Source organism: Filicampus tigris, chromosome 8, assembly GCF_054856515.1.
Source record: "Filicampus tigris isolate MCC_2025a chromosome 8, RoL_Ftig_1.0, whole genome shotgun sequence".
Classification (NCBI taxonomy): Eukaryota; Metazoa; Chordata; class Actinopteri; order Syngnathiformes; family Syngnathidae; genus Filicampus; species Filicampus tigris.
Window position 1 is genome coordinate 9,767,285 of NC_141224.1, and position 18,550 is coordinate 9,785,834.

The 18,550-nt window shown below is 45.0% G+C and overlaps 1 protein-coding gene across 2 annotated transcripts; it reads right to left on the bottom strand.

Annotated features, from left to right (window-relative positions):
- Positions 1 to 1,529: 1,529 nt before the first annotated feature.
- On the bottom strand, positions 1,530 to 18,084 carry rusc1 (RUN and SH3 domain containing 1). 2 transcript variants are annotated; one of them, XM_086038290.1, is made up of 12 exons: positions 17,964 to 18,084; positions 13,552 to 16,748; positions 10,047 to 10,802; positions 7,861 to 7,983; positions 7,683 to 7,759; positions 6,850 to 7,024; positions 6,546 to 6,651; positions 6,421 to 6,467; positions 5,572 to 6,020; positions 5,256 to 5,500; positions 5,023 to 5,184; positions 1,530 to 3,847 (listed from the first exon to the last, which is right to left on the bottom strand). In XM_086038290.1, exons 2-12 carry the CDS (start codon positions 16,622 to 16,624, stop codon positions 3,682 to 3,684), a joined length of 5,379 nt encoding a protein of 1,792 aa, XP_085894416.1. In that variant the 5' UTR covers positions 16,625 to 16,748; positions 17,964 to 18,084; the 3' UTR covers positions 1,530 to 3,681. The 2 variants fall into 2 exon arrangements, with proteins under 2 accessions (XP_085894416.1, XP_085894417.1); XM_086038291.1 differs by lacking the exon at positions 10,047 to 10,802.
- Between the last annotated feature and the right edge of the window lie 466 nt (positions 18,085 to 18,550).

Sequence of the window (18,550 nt, forward strand, 5' to 3'; positions counted from 1 at the left end):
GAGGGGTGGGGTGTTCCATCTTGGTCTAACAGTGGCATCTAGTGGTGTTTACATTGCTCGGGACGTGTTTGTCCTCTATAATGACCCATAATAGAGGACGTGTGATCAGAGCTCCAAGGTGCGGGGGAGGGCTGTGGATCACTCCGGGGAATAAATCTCCTTTTGCTGCCCTTCCAAAACAACCATGGACACTATTTATAGCACAGAACCATCCCGAGGACATTTCAAAGGGCGATGATGGCTTTTACAAGAGGCTTGTCGTTTTCTATAAGGCTGGTTTGATGAAAGAAAAAAACTAACAATGTCGTAATTCTGGGTCTAAGGAGGCAACCATTAAAAATAAGTGGTTAAGATAAAAATACATGTTTGACGTTTTTACTGTAAGAACGCTAACGCTACCATTGCCGTTTTGACAGGCAGGCATGCGCATGCATGACTAACATCCAATCTGCGCATGCGCCAACATGTCAAAACTGCAATGGCGGGAAAACATCTCGAGTCGATGTGCTTCTACGCTTATCTAACAAAGTATACATTGATTACATCTAACGTATAAAGTAGAGTCGCATTATTTAAAAGCCTTGATTAATCCTCATGACATATTAATCCCGAATGAAGGAATTTAAACGACTGTTTGCACCCCAGGGAAGGTAAGGTACTCATGCGCAATGTTTCTTCAATGACTAGTTCCAGGTCAAAACTGCCTAGTGAATCACTTAACTATCACACAGTGAGTTTATGTCCTCGTTTATCCCCAAGGTACACAAATCCACTTTTAAACTCATTTACGTTTCATAGTAGTAAAAACTGACCCAAAGTGTAGTCCAGATGTTGAACGTCCCCGGCGCTTGACTTTCAAAATGAAATATTTTCCAAAACAAAAGTTAAATGGGAAGTCTAGTAAAAAAAAAAAAAAAAATCTTTACAATAATATGCCCTATGTAGCTCCACTAGTCTAAACGCGGTATTCTGATTAATATTGTGTTTGTGGAATATGAATTAAGCAGCACAATCCACCCTTTCTTATCCATCTCGGAGGGTGGCCATTTTGCTACTTGCCGTCAACTGGAAATGACATCACAGTTGCTCAGGTAATGACAACTCACGGCTCAGCTTGCGAATGTCACATTACCCAACTCAGAAAACAGGTGATTTTATTATTGTAACAAAAATGTCTTACTTGACTCCCCTTTCAGGATATTTGCATCCAGATCAGGTGTTGTTACCTTATGTATGCCTCCCACTTTTTAAGGGGCCAAAAGTAAGTAAGAGACAAATTAGTCACTTACAGCATTAAGTCTGGAAAGCGTGAACATCACCAAATTCTGGATTTCACCCCTGGTGATGCTCTGCCAGGATGGATAAAAATGGGTGGATTTTGAAACTTCAAATTCCACAAACGCGATATAATCGTAATACCGTTTTTAGACCAGTGGGGCCACATAGAACATATTATTGTAAAGAAAATGTTTGACTTTACTTCCTTCAATGTTTTTAAATGTAAGATTCAGTTAAAAATGACAGACAGGTTTGGTTCATACTGATAGGTTTTATTTGGTGTATTTACAAACAAGCACATGCAGGAAGTGGACAGTGACGGGGACACTTTATGCCGTAATCAATAATAGGGCACAGGGCTACATAACACCAGAGAGGAAAGTAGGAGAAGGAAGCTACTGACTACTACCCATGTTACACTCCCACTTGCAAACACACTTACGCACAAGTGAACGTCTACAATGTGCTTTCCCTGACATTAACAAGTACTCTCACACATTTCAAAACCGAAAATCGACTCATAGAGCAATAAATAGTACATCCAATAAATAAAAAGCGTGCAAACAAATGCATGGCAGTCATTACCTCACATTGGGGTAATGCAAAAATAATAAAACGTGTCAAGTGATGTTCTAGCAAGACGGATTGATTCTTGTTAACTTGTCTATTTGATGGCAACAACTTAAGTCGACAGTTATGAGCACCAACCTAACTTAATGCTACTGTTGCCATGGTGACAGTAATGCTACACGGTCATTGATGACAAAAGTGTTCCCTGATAGCTGAATTGATCAGTAAGAGAAATGTAAAAATAAAACGTTACCTCAATGGTAAACATTTAAACTTCACCTTGCTCACTCTCTCACTTTTTTTTTTTTTTACATGAAATAAAACAATTGACTTCTTCCATTCTCATCACTGCTCAGGATACAGATGGTGCAACCAAACAAATGGCTGGATGACTTTCTAGCAAATCAAACAACTGTACTGTATGTTGTACATTAACCCGCGTGCAATTCCTTGTCAATTCTAAAAATGAGAAGAATCACTAAAATAGATGGCAAAGCAAAGTAGTGTATGAACATCACTGCCACAACATGACCACTTTCTACTACCACTGTTGCTAATATCGATGACGAGAGAAGCTTAACATGGCAGGTTCACAGGTTAAAAGGTGGATGCAAAAGCCAACAAACCAGCAGACATTATTTTTTTATTACTATCATCACCGCCACATACATGAGAGGGATTGCTTGCTGCATTCAGTCCAGATAGTGTTCCAACGTGAGCAAAGATTAATGAGCCCATGCCGGGTTGAACCAGTAGGAAATTAGTTAGCCTTACTAACTGGATGATAATATTTTATTTCCTCAAATAGCAGCCATGAGGTGAACTGCAGAGTACTCAGCGTTTATTTGAGAGGGGACCTTTATTTGAAGACTGATTGGTCCTGGAGAATAGAATTTGTAGCTACTTCACAATCATATTGTTACTCTCTGTTTGCAGCTCAAAGCAGCATTTATTATAACAAAAAAGAAGGCATTTATTTTTTGTGGATCACGCTGACTTGCAACCAGTCCAGCGTGTACTCAACCTCTTGCCCAAAGTCAACTGGGATATGTCTCAAGTTACCTAATGAGGACAAGTGCTATAGAAAATGGATGCATGATCGTTAATTCAGGCGTGGCATCTTTTTGAGCAGTGGCCACTATTTGAGGAAACACGACGAATGCATTTGATTTCAAGACAATACGTGAAGCACATGGGAAGGAAGATATTGGATTTCAAACACGTACACCTTGTTTTTTGCACGTGTGACGACTGCTCGAGAACGACTCCACCTGCGTTACGTTTGCTCTTTGTGTTTAATGCAATATTAATCTCACTTTATATATATATATATATATAGACCTATATATTTATACGTTTTATATATATTTATGTATATTTATACAGCAGTAAAATGTCAAACACATTTGAACCCGACGGGGTAAAAGGTGAGTCGGGGAGGTGAAAGGGAAATAAAACACACATGGACACACGGATACAGTTCACTACATGATCACGTCTGCAACAGGAGGTTCTGGGACAGTAATCCCAACATGGCCGCCACCGTGTGTGTCGACCAGGTGGCGGCCGCTGATCTGAGACCTGTCAGTGATTAAGTGCCCTTAGATCAGCGGCCGCCCAGGACAGGAGACAACGCAGGAAGGGCATTTAATGGAATATTTCACTTTAGCATCATGAACTGATGTCATGGATTGCGATGAGCATTGCCTTTATGGTGAAATATCCCTTTAAGAGTACTGGAACCTTTTGAGAACCTTTCAGTATTTGCCCAAGATTAAGATATGAATGTTTTGTTTTCCCATCGTTAATTCATGGAGTGCAGCTGTTGCAGCGTCACATGATGAGCGAGGTGTAGCCAATCGGTACCAGCCCCTCTCTGTCTCCCTGTCGACAGCGGATCCAGTCTTGGTCGACGCCCTCCAAGACTACGAGCTCCTCGCCCTTGCGGAAGCTGAGCTCGGAGCCCGCTCCGGCGTGGTCGCACAGCGTTCGGACAGACCTGAGGAGCGGCCCGCAGCCAAGACGGAGGCGCGCAGTGTAAGCCAAACAAACACGGGCAATGACATCATCACCATAAGTGCCACTTAAATTTCAGAGGAGGCTATAAAATTAAAGATAAAACAGGCTGGGGGAGCTGAGAATTTTATTTGAGGAGTCAATCAAAAACGTTGCAAAATTTCCCAAAGTATAAAAAGTGCCAGTGGGGTCACTGCTTGATGTAAACAAACACACCGTACCGCAAGGGTGAAATGCCTACATAGTGTAGATTTTAATTTTATGTGCCGGCGCTGCAATTTTTACTGTAAGAGGTTTGACATGAGCATAAAATATTTGTGGACAATATTATGCTATACAGTATTATATTTGTTGTTGATTATTTTTATTTTGTTTCACTAACTCTAGCACTGGCATATAATTCGCTTTTGCCACAGGACCTAAATTAAATATATATTTAATCTATCATATGGCCATCGAGACAACTTTTATCAACTGTAGGGTCGCGGCCATTGTCCTCATTATCAAGGGGCGTTAGTCACGGAGTTGCTTATTTCCTAATTTCTCCCAAATGTATTGATAAAATAGAAAATGACAACTCTTTTCATTTCCCCGATCAAAAAATATATAAAATCAACTTGTTAGTGAAAACATGGCCATGCCGGCCCCACCATCCCTTTACCGATCAGACGTGTAACATTTGAAATTAAAAAAAAAAAAAAAACACTCTTTGAGCATAATGCGTCTCATTTTGTCCACTTAGGATATTTTTCACTTCTTACTGTCTCATCCAATGTTGAGGCTGCTCAATCTTTTGTAGTAAGTGTCGCTGAATAAGGACCAAAAAGTCAAAGAAAAAGCAAAAATACAGTGTGCAACTTAAGACGACTATTTTTCTCTGAATTTTAAGGTTCTACTGCCAATGCGTCTCTGCTAGTATGACTTGAGAAGTACATGAAATCACAATACTGTCACATAAATGCTTAAAGTTTGTGGCTAAAATAGCAATAGAATTTCTGCACGTTAACACCCAAGATTCTTGATTTTTGGATATATTTCATGCATACTAAATGTTTTTAACTTGGCCATTAAAAGTGACTTAAACGTGTGATAAAAAAAGCAAAAATATCATGAGTGTACTTCGGTTGGTTGGTGAAGCCTGGCGTACAAAAAAAGTACCTGTGTGGTTTGTCTGTTGTCTCTGGAGTGTCAGACGCTCTTTCTGAGACTGTGTGAGCCTCTTCCATTGGTTCTGGGGTTTTCCTTAAAACTGGCGCAGAAGTGCTGGCCACCAATCGGGTGAGCGCAGTGACACCCGGAGCCAACCACTGCGAGGGACGCCTGGATGGTCGCAGGCACAGATCGAGATTTCATTGGTGGAGCCCTCACCCAAAACACTTCAATGGACTCACCTGCTTGGTGGTGCGTGACCCACTGGGCTATTGGGGCTTTTGGAGGTGGTCGAGCCGAAGAGGCGACCCAAACCCCAGGGCGCCTGCGCGGCAGAGCTAACCGGGGCGAACTCGCTTCCTGTCTGGGCTTCATGATTTGGCAGACCCGTCTCATCCGTCTTCCCTGCGGCCAGGTTGAGCTCGGACAGGTTCTGGCTCAGTCTGCCTCCCCACCGCATCACAGCACCCCACCCCTGCTGGATCACCTGTCATTTGGAAGACAAATGTAAGCTCCAAATAGTCATACATGACTTTAACTTCAAAACGAAGTGAGTACCTGTCCAGCCTGCTGAGCGAGGCTTTCTTCCTCTAAGTTTGGGGGAGGTAGCTCGCCGATCCTCTTGTCCTGGACCCACCGCAGCTGCGGACTTGTGTTGCCCAGAGTGAGGGACCACCCTACATCAGTAGCAGTAGTTTTACCCTCATCGGCAGCCTGGTGTCCGGGACCCGTAAAGTCCACCTCTGAGAGGCTTTCCATGTGCCTGCCACCTCTAATTTCAGACCGGATCGCTTTAGTCGACTGTCCCGCATCCTGACTGGGGGGACTGCGCATGTGTGGCGCTGGGCTGTGGGGCTCCAAGTGGTGGTGCTGGAAGAGCAGGTCGAGGTTGAAGGTGAGCAGGCTGAGAGGCTGCAGCACGAGGAGCAGTTCGTCAAACAGGGGCTGGAAGGCGCTCAGCGACAAACGCATGAAGGAGGACGGACGGTAGTATGCGTCCAATACATCTGTGAATCAACCAAACGAAGAAGATGATTACTCTTTTGTATACTTAAAAGGCTGCGCAAAACTCAATCGATTTGTTGACAAGTCATAACTTAGGGGGGAAATTCAGCAATGAAAACTTAAGTATTTAAAAAACTGCACTTTTATTTTTCAGCTATATATTGACTGTGTATTTCGGCGACAGAGACTCTTCACACTTTTTTGAAAACTCAAGAAATTGCACGATAATGTAAAGTTACTGGTGCCTTCAACCTAAATGGAATTGAAGCCTAATTCATGAAATTGCTAAGGCTGGGATGTGTGCTACGTCAGTTCACTGACTTCACCATGTCAAAATGGCTTACAGTGAAAGGCCATTAACAACAAACAGTACAGTCTAAACAAAAATCTGAGAGTACTTACCACTGTTAGAGTGAAGGTGAGACACCCAGAAATCAAGCTGCTTTGAACTAGAAAAAAAAACAGAGAGACGGTCTATTAATCGACCTGAATAAAGAATTGGATTTTTGTGAACAAGCTGCACTTACTTGAGTAATCCGAGGACAAAGGCATTGAAGCGGTGTTTGCTCTGTTTTAGCTGAGGCAATTCGCCAACTCGAACTTGTAAATTGAACAGGGCTTGTGTTTTAGGACCTGAATGATTGAAAGACACAAGATAAAAAAAATAGATACACTACAAGGAGGGAACGGTATAATTGCTGTTGTGTGTGTGTGTGAAACAGAAATGCAGACAAAATCTCAGACGATTTCTCAGGGAGTAATTCCAGCTGAATATACTGTGCAGCTCAAAATCAAATCTATTGATTTGATTTCACTAATACATTCTCCGACCTGGCCGCGTTGAAGCCACGACCAAGCTCCAGGCTGAATTTGGCCTCCTGCCTGCAATCAGGTCACTCTGGTGGGGTTTTAGACCGTCCGTCAGCAGGCTGTGGAGGGCGGGGCAGAGGCACTGCAGCACCAGACGGCCCAGCGATGGATTTACTGTGCTGTCTCCCGATAAGGCCTGGAGATGGCAGGGGAGGAGGACGATATGTCAGTAGATTGGAGGAGAAAGCAAAATACGGCAAATCCAATGCATCCTTTTGCTTTGAGATGGAATGCATGTGATAAGAGTCTAGCGTTGTTGTTTTCATGACCCTTTTGTACAACAGTCAGTACGTGAATCACACAAAATAGCCGCAACAGAGCTCGCTGTAAAAGAAGAACCTTCCTTTGCTTTTTTTTTTTTTTTTTTTTTTTTACAAGGACTGCAGCAAAAGTGGGATATTGCCTCAACAGTGGGAGTTTCCAAATAGCGACACGGCATGCCAGAAGCACCAGCGTCTGCGGGGACGCATAAAATACAGGGTGGGAGCTGTCCTTTAATACTGCTCAGTAGATTATCAAGTATCTGCGCTTAACTTGAGTATGTACTTCTCTGGCAACTTTTGACTTTTACTCCCTGCATTTGAAAACTGATACCTCTACTTTTTACTGCTTCCTTTTCCAAAAGAGCCTCATTAATTTTTTCCAACCTCGGCAGATGACAGCACAACGTAAAACAAATGTAGACAGAGAGAGATAAAGCAACCGTGGTTGAGATCCTGATCGATCGAGCTGTCTTTATAAGTAGGGGGGAAAAAAAACATGGAGGTATGGAGTATGCGGTAACAGTGACTAACCTTTTGAACCACCGTCCGAGACGAACTGAACTGGGCCAAGACAGCTTCGACGGCCACGCTGACCGCACTGACGTGAGCTGGAGCAGAAACAGCAATACGCAGTTAAAGCAAAAAAGTCCTAACATTGCTTTTTAGGAGAAACATGAAAAAGACACAAAAAAAAATGTGGCAGCAATACCTCTCTTTTCCAGCAGGTGCAGAGAGGAGAGGCGGTGTCCTCTCATGGGATGGGGCACATCTTCACCCATCCAGGATGCGTCACCTCTCTGCACAGCTCCAGCGAACGACACACTGCGAACAGCTGGCAGTGGCAGCAGTAAAAAAAATAAATGAATAAAAAAGAGGGATGACTTAGAGGAATAAAAACTCATATTAACGAGCACAAAAGAAGCCATGGCGGAGAGAAATATATTAACTAAAAATGTTCATAGGTGTCATCGGCGATGAGGAGGAGGAGGAGAAGAAGAAGAAGGCAGGGAAAAAGCAGATGGTACTACAAATGATTAGAAGAGGGAGTGAGTCATAGCGTAGCATAAGACAGGGATTTGGCCATTTTATGGTTCTTCGTCTGTTATGCCGACGTCTATATCATTGATTCCCAACCACTGTGCCGTGGAACATTGGTGTGCCGTGAGAGATCATCAGATGTGCTGCGCAAAATTATTATTACGTTACCAATCACTACATCCCAAGACTTACGCTTGCAACAAGTTGGTCTTTTGGTGTCTCCAAGAGCTAAAAAAATTTTATTTTTTTTAAATTGTAAAAAAAGAAGTCAGCAAGTTCCAGAGTATTCTGTTTGGGCTCTAGTACTCTGGAGTGCCCTTCCCGCGGGAATTAGAACAGCTGGCGCTTTCGAAAATTTGACAATCTCTCATTTGGTGAAACAAGCGCTCTCACTGTCGAACATTTTTAGAATTGATCATTCTAACGATTAAACATTTATTTTGAATTCAAATGCATTGCAAAACCATTTTTCTGGATTTCTGTTTAGTAACCAATTATTGTTGTTTATTTGGTATTTAGTGATAACAACACAACTGGATCTTAACGATTACTCAATTATTAAAATAGTTGTTGATAAATTTGATAATCCAGTAGTTGTTGATTAATCAATTAATTCTGACCACTAGCTGTGGTGTGCAACTAGTCTCTTGCCCTGCCTCACTCACTCCTTGACATATGGACTTTGGCCTGTTCTACTGCCGCTTCCCCTGCATTAATTTGGTGGTGTGGTGTGAAATTTTTGTAGTGCCAAATATGTGCCTTGGCTAAATAAAGGTAAAAAAAAAAGCTAAATAAAATGTACACATTACATTCAAACAAGTTGATTTCACAAGAATTAGGATCTCATGAAAAATAATTGGGGAATTAGTATAAACATGTATATGTTTTGGAAAAAGTGTTGAAACATTGAACAGCTGGACAAGGGCATTCAAACAATTTGAGGTAAAATTAAGTTAACCTAAAGGTTATAGTGCATTTTATTTTCATCCTAAAATTTCACCCAAAAGCTGACTATCCCTGACTTTTTGTGAGTAGTAATGTAATAGATACTGTACATATGAACGTTGAAGTGAAGCTGAGGATTTTAGGGATGTCACAATATCGGCAATATCGTGATATCGCAATATTAAAATTGCCACAATATATCGTCGTCGTCACGATATTAATAGCAGCAAATCTGTTTAAAAGCCCAAGTTGTTTTTCCATTTGTGCGGTTCTAGCACCCTCTGATAGTTTATTAGTGCAGTTTAATTTGATGCCACTTACTGTATGTTTAAAAGCCACGCTAATCACCAATAGGAACCCATGGCTGGCCAACCCTATTTCTTTGTGAATGCTGTTATTATGTACAAAAGCAGAATATTGTGATGTTTTTTTTTTATATAAGCTCTTTTTTTTTTTTTACAATATTGCGAACATTTATATATCGCCAACCTCCCCAAAATAGCATGATAATTATCGTGAGGTTCATGTGGAGCGTGATATTATCGTATCGTGACAGTTAGATATTGTGACATCCCGAGGGGATTTTAACAAATGATGTCTTTCCTGTGTTAGTTTTGAGTACACAACCCCGCGACAACTTAAGAGTCTAAAAGAACAGACGAGTCACACAAGAACAGACGGACAGAAAAGGGACAGAGAGTGACAAGAACCCAATCTGACAGAAGCAGATGTCACCACACGCAAGCCTATTTTCCAAGCTTTAAGAAGGACAAGAAGCATGAGGCGGCGCATTGATATCCTTTAACATTGATCTCTAAATCCAATCATGACACGGTAGGGAATAAAAACAATACAGTAGAGAGAAAAAGACAGACATGACGTAAGGAGGAAGAAGAGAAAGAGAGATCTTACTGGCCACGCGTGGCTGTCGAGAAGCCTGGAAGAGTTTTGGGGGCAGGGGGGGAGCACAGAGTGGTATTGTGGGATACAAGTGCGGGTAGTAGAGGGGGGCGGCGAGGGCGGGAAGGGTGTGTGAGCGGGGGAAAAGGGGCGATGTGAGGCCAGAGCCCGCCGCGCCCGGAGGGAGCGCTCCTAAGCGCTGGGGAGGCGAGAGGGCGCCGATGGGGGAAAGGCGAGGAGGGGAGCCCCCGTGCAGTGGGCAATGCTTGGAGCGGTGCAGGTAATAGGTGGGCAGAGGGGGCAGCTCTTTGGACGTCCTGGTGTTGTTAGCATTACGGTCTGTTTGGGTTTTTTGACCACACGGATGTGTCATCATGACATCTATGTTTTTATATGGGGTGGTGCAATCAGGAGCATCTGCAGCATGGCTGTCTACAATGCTCTGCTTGTCACTACAGTAGAGAGAGTCCAAATTACACTGAGAGCCCACCATCTCATTGATTCTGCAACCACTGGAAAATTGCTTTGCTGTATTTTGCTTTAATTCCTTCCCACGGTTAGGAGAGCCAAAATCAGCTGTGGACTGGTTGCTAAACACAGTGTCAGCGTGAGCCCACTGCGGGTCTGCGTGCGTGTCTGAGGACTCTCGGCCGACGTGGGCGCGCGGCCTGGGATTTATATGGAAGTGGCCCTGTTGATAGGAAGTAGGTGCAGCGTGGAGGAAGTAGGGCTGGGGAGGCTGGGTGAGTGACAGTGGGGGAGAGGAAACTGCTTGTTGGAGAGGTATGGGAGGCATAAGCAGAGTAATGCGGGAGCAGCGTGGACAAACAATGAAGACATCAGAATGGGATTGGAAAGATAAGACAAAAAAGTGGTAAACGGGAAGGAGAGAGATGCAGAGAATGTTAGTGTCTGTTGAGAGAAAAATGCACACTTATGAGTGTATCACAGCAGAAAAGACATACATTCATTTCAACAGTTACAGTGATTCATGAAAAGCAGTACACTTGCATTTTAGCTGGCTGGACACGACAAGAGATGACCAAAAAAAGTGAACAAACGGTAGTTGTGTCGAAAATGAAACGACAACTTTAAGATTCACTTTTCATATTTGCCTGTTGCTAAAAAAAAGACCAAAAAAAGACTGTCCTAATACTTATATAGAATTGAAGATGTATTCGATCATCGCGTTACCTGCTCTGTCTCCATGTACAGGTACTCGCATTGAGATTTCCTCCACCACCACACGAACACGAACAAGAACACGCTGAGTCAGACGTCAGATAGCAACGTTCTCGAGTCTATTCTTACCCATTAACAGTATACGTCCCTATAGAACACTCGTGACTGGCACCACAATTCAATCGTTAAATTCTGCTCGATAACTAAAGTTATTAAAAGTAAGAAGTTAGAACAAGAAGTTCCACAAGTACTGTATGTAGTTCCGACTCAGGCTGTAAATAAACACGCAAACACACCACTTCCTGTTTTGGGGAAAAGGTTGTCAGTAATTGGTCGAGCTTCTCAGACCCGCCCCTATATATATCTTAAAGTTGTACAGACTTAAAAAGTCACACATTTTGACCTTAAATTCATTAGTCTTGGGAATTGTTCGAGTGATTGGATTGAATTGCAGTAAATCATGCTTTATCTTGACAGGTTTTATAGTTTCTATTGAGGTTCTAGCAGCACTGCGTGAGATAAGAAACCCGATCCGAGCTATCTGTCACTGGGGAGAAGAAGGCAGCGTACATGGGAAGAGATTTCCCAAAAGTGATGAATTCAAAAAGCACCAAAACTAACAGCAAACGAGATAACGCATATTATATATTTAAAAGTGAGGTTTGAAAAAAAAATCTGGTGAGCTCACCAGAGGACTTTGCACCACCTTCTCCCTTGCTTGGCCAGGAGAGGCAATGAATAATTGAATGAGGCAGTGATGACATCACACTCTGATAACCAGGAACACGGGCTGGAGACATCCCAACCTTCTACTCATATTACCTTCAGTATCCATCTCCCTTTCACACACACAGTCATCCCTCACAGTTTGTCCTCTCATTATCTGTAAGCATTGTGCAACATTCTATTCTGTGACTCATGCTCATCCTCCATCTTGCCACTCCCGTTCTCTCCATTGTATTCATAACTGTTACTTTAAATTGTATCGCACTGTGATATTATCAGCGCATTCTCAAGTGAGTTAATAAGATGATGTTCTCCATCGGGATAAACATGAATCGCAAAATGAGGTACCATGCAAATTTGGAGTACGGGGAATACATTCTAAGCAGCACAGTGAAAAAGTGTTCCCAGAATTATGCATGTTAGGTTAGTTTAAAACGCTAAATTGAGTTTATAACTGAACCATAAAATTGTGAGGTAGACGTGTTAATCACACGGCCTGCTCGAGTTTTATTTAATTACTTTACATTGTACAGTGGACTTCTCAACTGTCATGTTTTATTGTCTTGTCAAGTGTTTATCCAGTTCAGTACACAAGATATACAGTATATACACAAAAGTATTAGTTCATGCGGTGGTATTCGGTAACACCAAAGCCCTCCAAGTGTGCCTTTTTGCACCTTGCTTTGCACACTGTAAACAGAAAACTGCATTGTCTAAACTGTTCCCATGAAATTGGAAGCATGCAATGCTCTAAAATGTCTTGCTAAGATGAAGAATTAAGATTCAAAGGTGAACAAAGGGGTCTTGTCCAATTCCTGATTGATTCATAAATTGTTGAGGAGGTGCATCTGGATAATTTTGTCTACATGGAGGGGTCATCAGTTGGAGGGCTGTTCCGACGGTGGAAGCCTAACCTGAATTGATGCATAAGTCAGAACGTATTATTTACCTATGCTAATGAGCTAGTAAAGCCACAATACAGTAAATATTTGTTTGAAATATGTGCACTTCCAAGCCATAAATATAAAACAATCAAATGAAAAAAAAAAATGGAAGTGCATCGGTAACTGAGCATGCCTTCTTGTGCCTCATGACCTTGCATTACTTACACCGCTGTGTACACTGGTCCTTTAACGCCACTTGTAACCTCTAAACGGCGTATTTAAACAGAGGACCCCACTGTATAGTCATGCAGTATTCGTCCTACACTACTGTTCACACATACTCCTTAAACGGGATATCAACCCAAACATATTTTTTTCAATAATATGTTTGCAGCAGGCCCACTAGTTGAAACAGGGCATTCTGATTAATATTGCGTTTGTGGAATATGAGTTAAGCAGCAAAATCCACCCCTTTTTAGCCATCTCAGGGGGCGGCCATTTTGTCACTTCTGTCGACTGAAAATGACATCACAACTGCTCGCAATGACCAATCACGGCTCAGCTTCAGAAAACAGGTCAGTCGTGATTGGTCGTTACCTGAGCCCTGAGCAATCGTGATGTCATTTTCAGTCGACAGAAGTGGCAAAACGGCCGCCCCCAGAGATGGCTACAAACGAGTGGATTAACTCTCTTTAAAGAATTATATCATGAAAAAGCATTCTCACCAGTGGTTCTTGATTCAAGCGTCCTCCCTCCGTCGGCCTGTCCTCGCACCTCCGCCTCCTCGTCTTCCCGCCTCTCTTTGTCCTCCTTCTTCACCCCATCTACGTGCTCCCACTCTCTGCCGGTCGTCCACAGGCTGCTGTCACTGAAGGAGCAGCCTAACTTGACACCTCTTCCGCTCTCCTCATCCGCCCTCTGCAGCATCTCCTTCAGAGCCGCCATGGAGGTGAGGGCTGGGGGCGGCTGCATAAACAGGGCCTGGGCTTGAGAGGTGTATTCCCACTGGCTGCCTCCGGTGCCCTCCTTCTCCCGTCTCCACTTCAGGTTGTACAGTATGTCAGGGTCCGGGGTGATGACTGAGGGGTCCGGGTCCGGGTCGGTGATCACCTTCGTTGCAGGGGCTCCACTTTTGTTGCGGCAACGCAACTCTTTGAAGCTGGTGACCTTTGGAACTGGCGAGTTCTTCTTTGCCGTTTCCACGTGAGATTTTTTTAATTGAGTGGGCTGCGGTGGAATGTCGGCCTCGGGTGTGAAAGCTATGAGCCAATCAAAACGCTCGGGCCGCGCGGAGTTAGCCAGGAGTGTGCTGACTCTAAGGGGTGGCACGCTTGGTGGGATTGGAGGTAAAGGTCGAGGTGGAGGAGGAGGGGGAGGTGAATCTAGCGTCTCATCTGGATAATGCTGGGATTCAAAGCTTATGTGTTTTCCTTTCGTGTCCTGCGCATGACTTAAGGTGGTGTAGTAAGCGTCCGATGTCAGAATGCTGCTCTTCTTTCGTCTTCTCGCCATCTCTGAGAATGAGGTGGTTCTCTGGGCCTCTTTGCCCTCCACTGTCTTCCACTCCCGGGGTATGTCTGCCCTTCCATCCGCAGCTGGCTTGTCTCTGCTACTACATCGATCTTTTTCCACTATTTCGGGATAACATTCCCTGTACTCTTCGTGAAGCCCGAACCCCCCATCTTCCTCCTCTAACACCCCGACGCAGTCACCGAGTTCTGGGCTCAGTTTGAGGAGCTCAGCTTGTGTCAACCCTGCTAGCATCAGCAGCTTGCGGATCTCCACATCCAGAGCGTGGAAGGAAGGCGGAGGAGGCAGTGCCGGTGGCGGCGGTGGGGGTATACCTGGAGGAGGTAGGGAGGATGATAGAACCGGTGGAGGAGGCAAAGGTGGTGGGCGTGTGGTAGGAGGTGGTAAGGACAGCGGGGTCTTTTCCTGTTCTGCTTGAAGGGCGGCGAGGCGTTGGGCCTCCTTCCTGGCCAGGTGTCTCTTCCGAGGCGGAGGAATGGGAGGAGTCGGGGTAGGGATGGATGGAGAGGAGGCGGTGTAAAGAGTGAGGTACTGGACAGGTTTGGAGGCAGGGAGGGGAGGGATTGATGGCGGAGATGGGGGCAAAGGTTTCTCCGAACGAAAGGTGGTGAAGGTGGGGGAGGAAGAGTTGGGTGAGAAGGTGGACAAGGTAGGCGAGGTGGACACGGCCATGGAGGTGGTCTCCCGGCTGATGTTGATGTAGGTGTGGAGGTCGGAGTTGACACTGGCGTGACGGGCCGGAGGCTTCGGGGGTCGAGGAGGCGGCTCCGCGGGGGAAGGCGTCAGGGAGTCCGGGGCCAGAGGATCGTCGCAGTCTGACGGAGCGGTCAGGTCCACGCCGGCGTCTGAGAACTCCTGAGATTCTCCCATGAATCCCCCGCCGCTTTTGTACAGCTTCCAACCCAAGTCAACGTTGCCCATTTTATCCATGACGTCGGAGAGGTCCTGCTCCTCCAGATCGCCTAGATCAAACCCCTGCTCGTGGAGTCTGGCAATGTAGGCCAGTTTGATTTCCCTGTTGACCTTCTCCAAGCGATCCAGGTGGTCCAAGCGATCTCTCAAGACGTCCCAATTCTGCTCGCCCTCCAAATCCCAACGGGCCACTTGGATCACCTGACTGAAACGTTCCATTTTTCCAAACTCTCCAACTGATTCCAGGAAGTCGAGCAAACCCATCTTGGTGACTTCGGGATCATCTTTGACACCCAAGTAGTCTGGAGAAGGGGTGTCCAGGGCTGAAGGGTAGCCCTCATCTGGGGACGAAATGGGGGTGTGTGACGTCAAAGTGAAGGGAATGTGACTGAACGGCAAGGAAGGGAGTGAACGTGCAGGCGGCTGACATTGCGGAGAAGACTCTTTGATTGACGCCGATAGAGGATCTTGGTGTTGGGGAGTGTATTGATCGGCACAGTCAGACTCCAGATCGGAGCAGGAGCTAATGGAAGTCGAGGAGGAGGAGGTTGAGGAGGAGAGGGAGAACTCCAGCAGGGAGGGAGGGCAGTCGCAGCATGAGGGCACCAGGGTGTCGTCATCGTCCTCGTCATCGCGGTCGCCGTCGTCATCGTCCTCATCGTCGATATCAATGTCTCCGCTGCTGCTCTCGTCGTCCTCTTCCTCGGATTTAACATCTTTCTTGTCCTCCAGATTGGCTTTTTCTAACAGCTCTTCATCGGTGGCGGGTTGGGGAGGAGGCTCCGGCTTCGCTTGAGCGGGTGACTGAGGCTGCTGCTTGGCCCCCGTCCCGTTTTTCTTCTGGGGTGCAACGACCGGGGGCGGAGGAGGAAGCTGCAGTTGGTGCCTGAGAGAAACGGTGTTGTTGTTGTTGTGGTTATGGTTGAACATGCTGTTGTTGTCCTGCGGCGAGCGGCCATCGCAGCACAAGCACGGCAAGCTCGGCTCATTGCAGTTGGGGTCGAGAGGGAGAACGGAAGGAGCCGGAGGAAGAGGAGGCGAGATTTTGGTCGCTGCCGTCACTGTGCGAACACTCTTGGGTTTGGGCTTCGCTGATTTAAAGGGGACAGAACTCTGTTTTTGTGCACCAAACCTACTTTGGCTAAGCGCCACTCGAGGCTGCGCCACTGGCCTGGTCCTGGGGGGAGCAACGGGCGCTTTAGTTACCCGTCTGGGGGAGGACGAGATGACTGTGTTCATGTTTTTATCCTCCTTTTGAGCACCGCGAGACTTTGGTCCGATGTAGGTCGTGGTTCGCTTGCTGACGTCGAATCGCCGTGGCTTGCCGGGCTGAGCGGAGCAGCCGGAGGATTGCATTGTGATATATATTTTTTTTTTTTTTTTTAAAGATGAGATATGTTGGTTTTATCGTAATAAATGCTGGTCCAAGCCAAATTTTGATGTGGTGTGACGATCACATGTTGGAATCACTTCCTCGGCCCTGAAAAATCAAAGGAAACATGATGACTGTTGATGATGTGCAATATATGACTTTTTTGCATCACTCTTTTGACGTTAAAGCAATCATCTAGAGCGGGGGTAGGCAACTTGCAGCCTGTGAGTGTGAGCCATCAAGAGCATTTGATTCAGCATGCCACGTTATTTTAAACAGAGGAACTGTTTTAAAAAGCAACATTCAACACACAGATTCTCATTACATATAATAAACTTTTTTTTTTTTTTAACTGTGACTTGTTGGTGACCAGTCTATGATGTACACTGCCTCTCGCCCAAAGTCATCTGGGTAGCTTGACCCTAATGAGTACAAGTGCCATATATGAATGGATGGATTTGTTTGATCATAATTTTGCTTGCATTTAATATGGCACCAAAATGAAGGATTTACGGTGCTGTAAATCTTAGCGTATTTAATGTTATAGCCTGTGAGTTTAAACTATTTCCTCTTATCAAAATTCTAATCTAATGTATACCCTAATTCTAATAATGACATTCATCATGATCATCTGTTCGGCCTGCTCACTGCTGTTCTTTTCTGTCTCCATCTGTGCATCCATCCTCACCAGCTCACAATGAATATGAATATGATTTTTTTTTTCTTTGAAAGAAAGAAAAGAAAAGCACATCATCCCTTAAAGCTACGAAGAGCTGCTTTAAGTGGAGCATGAAATAATCAGGCAGCAGCAGTGAGGCTGCATGAGAGGAAGGCTATTGCTCATTGCTGCACTGTGCCCTTTCACGTCACTGGAATATAAATCACACACACGTCTCATTCTTGGTTGTCACGTCGAGGAGACGAAAAAAAAAAAGTCAAGCTCCTTGGGAAAATAGGACGTGATGACATGTAATTTGACTCTGCTGACTGTGTGTACAGTATTGAGCCTCGTCTATTGATCCTATAGACATGATGGAGACTGGGAGGAGGAAGAGGGTGGAGGGAGGGAGGAGGGCAGTGGTACCATCCGCATCGCCCTAAAATGAAGGCCGATCCGCTCGCATTGTGCACATATTCCCACTATACTCTCACATACCGGTATGGTATTTACATTATGACCTAACGATGATGTCAAGCGATCGTTTTAAAGCGGTAGCTGAGATACGTGAGAGTGAGAGGATTCAATCGGCCTAGCATCCTGATACTTCAGATGCACTTGTATACAAACAACCTATAATAACGACGATTTAGTTGAGTACTCACGTTAGAAGGCGTCCATCTCGGTTGTTCGAGTCCGTGTCGGAGTGTCTCTCGTCCGGACGTGAAGAGCGTCAACCTCCGGCTCCTCTCGCGAGCGTCGACACTCCGCGGACCGCTACGACCGAAAAAGGATGCGAGGGAGGCGGGAGGGTGCTCGGTCACGTGGTCGGCACTGCTCGCCCATGTGTCACGTGACTCCCGCAAGGGCGTAGCGTTCCGTGGAGACTCGCCAGTGGCACCAGCACTAACCTTTGCCAGACGCTGAACGCACCTCATTTACTTGTCTTGTCATGATATCTCATTCTGTTTTGAGATAATTACTTTCTAACCCCCCTTCCCTCACCCCCCACTGGCTTTCATTACAATTTAATTGCAACGATTTGCTTGGTTAAGGAGACGGCTCATTTTAGATAACTAGTGGTAACCATGTCTGCCTCACAGTGAAGAGGTTTTCAGTTAGAATCCTGGCTCCAACCTTCCTGTGTGCAGTTTGCATATTCTACGCATGCTCGTGTGAGTTTTATTCAGGTACTCCAGCTGTTATGAATAAAAACTGGCCTGGAAGCAACAGCCTCTAGCTCACTAACCCT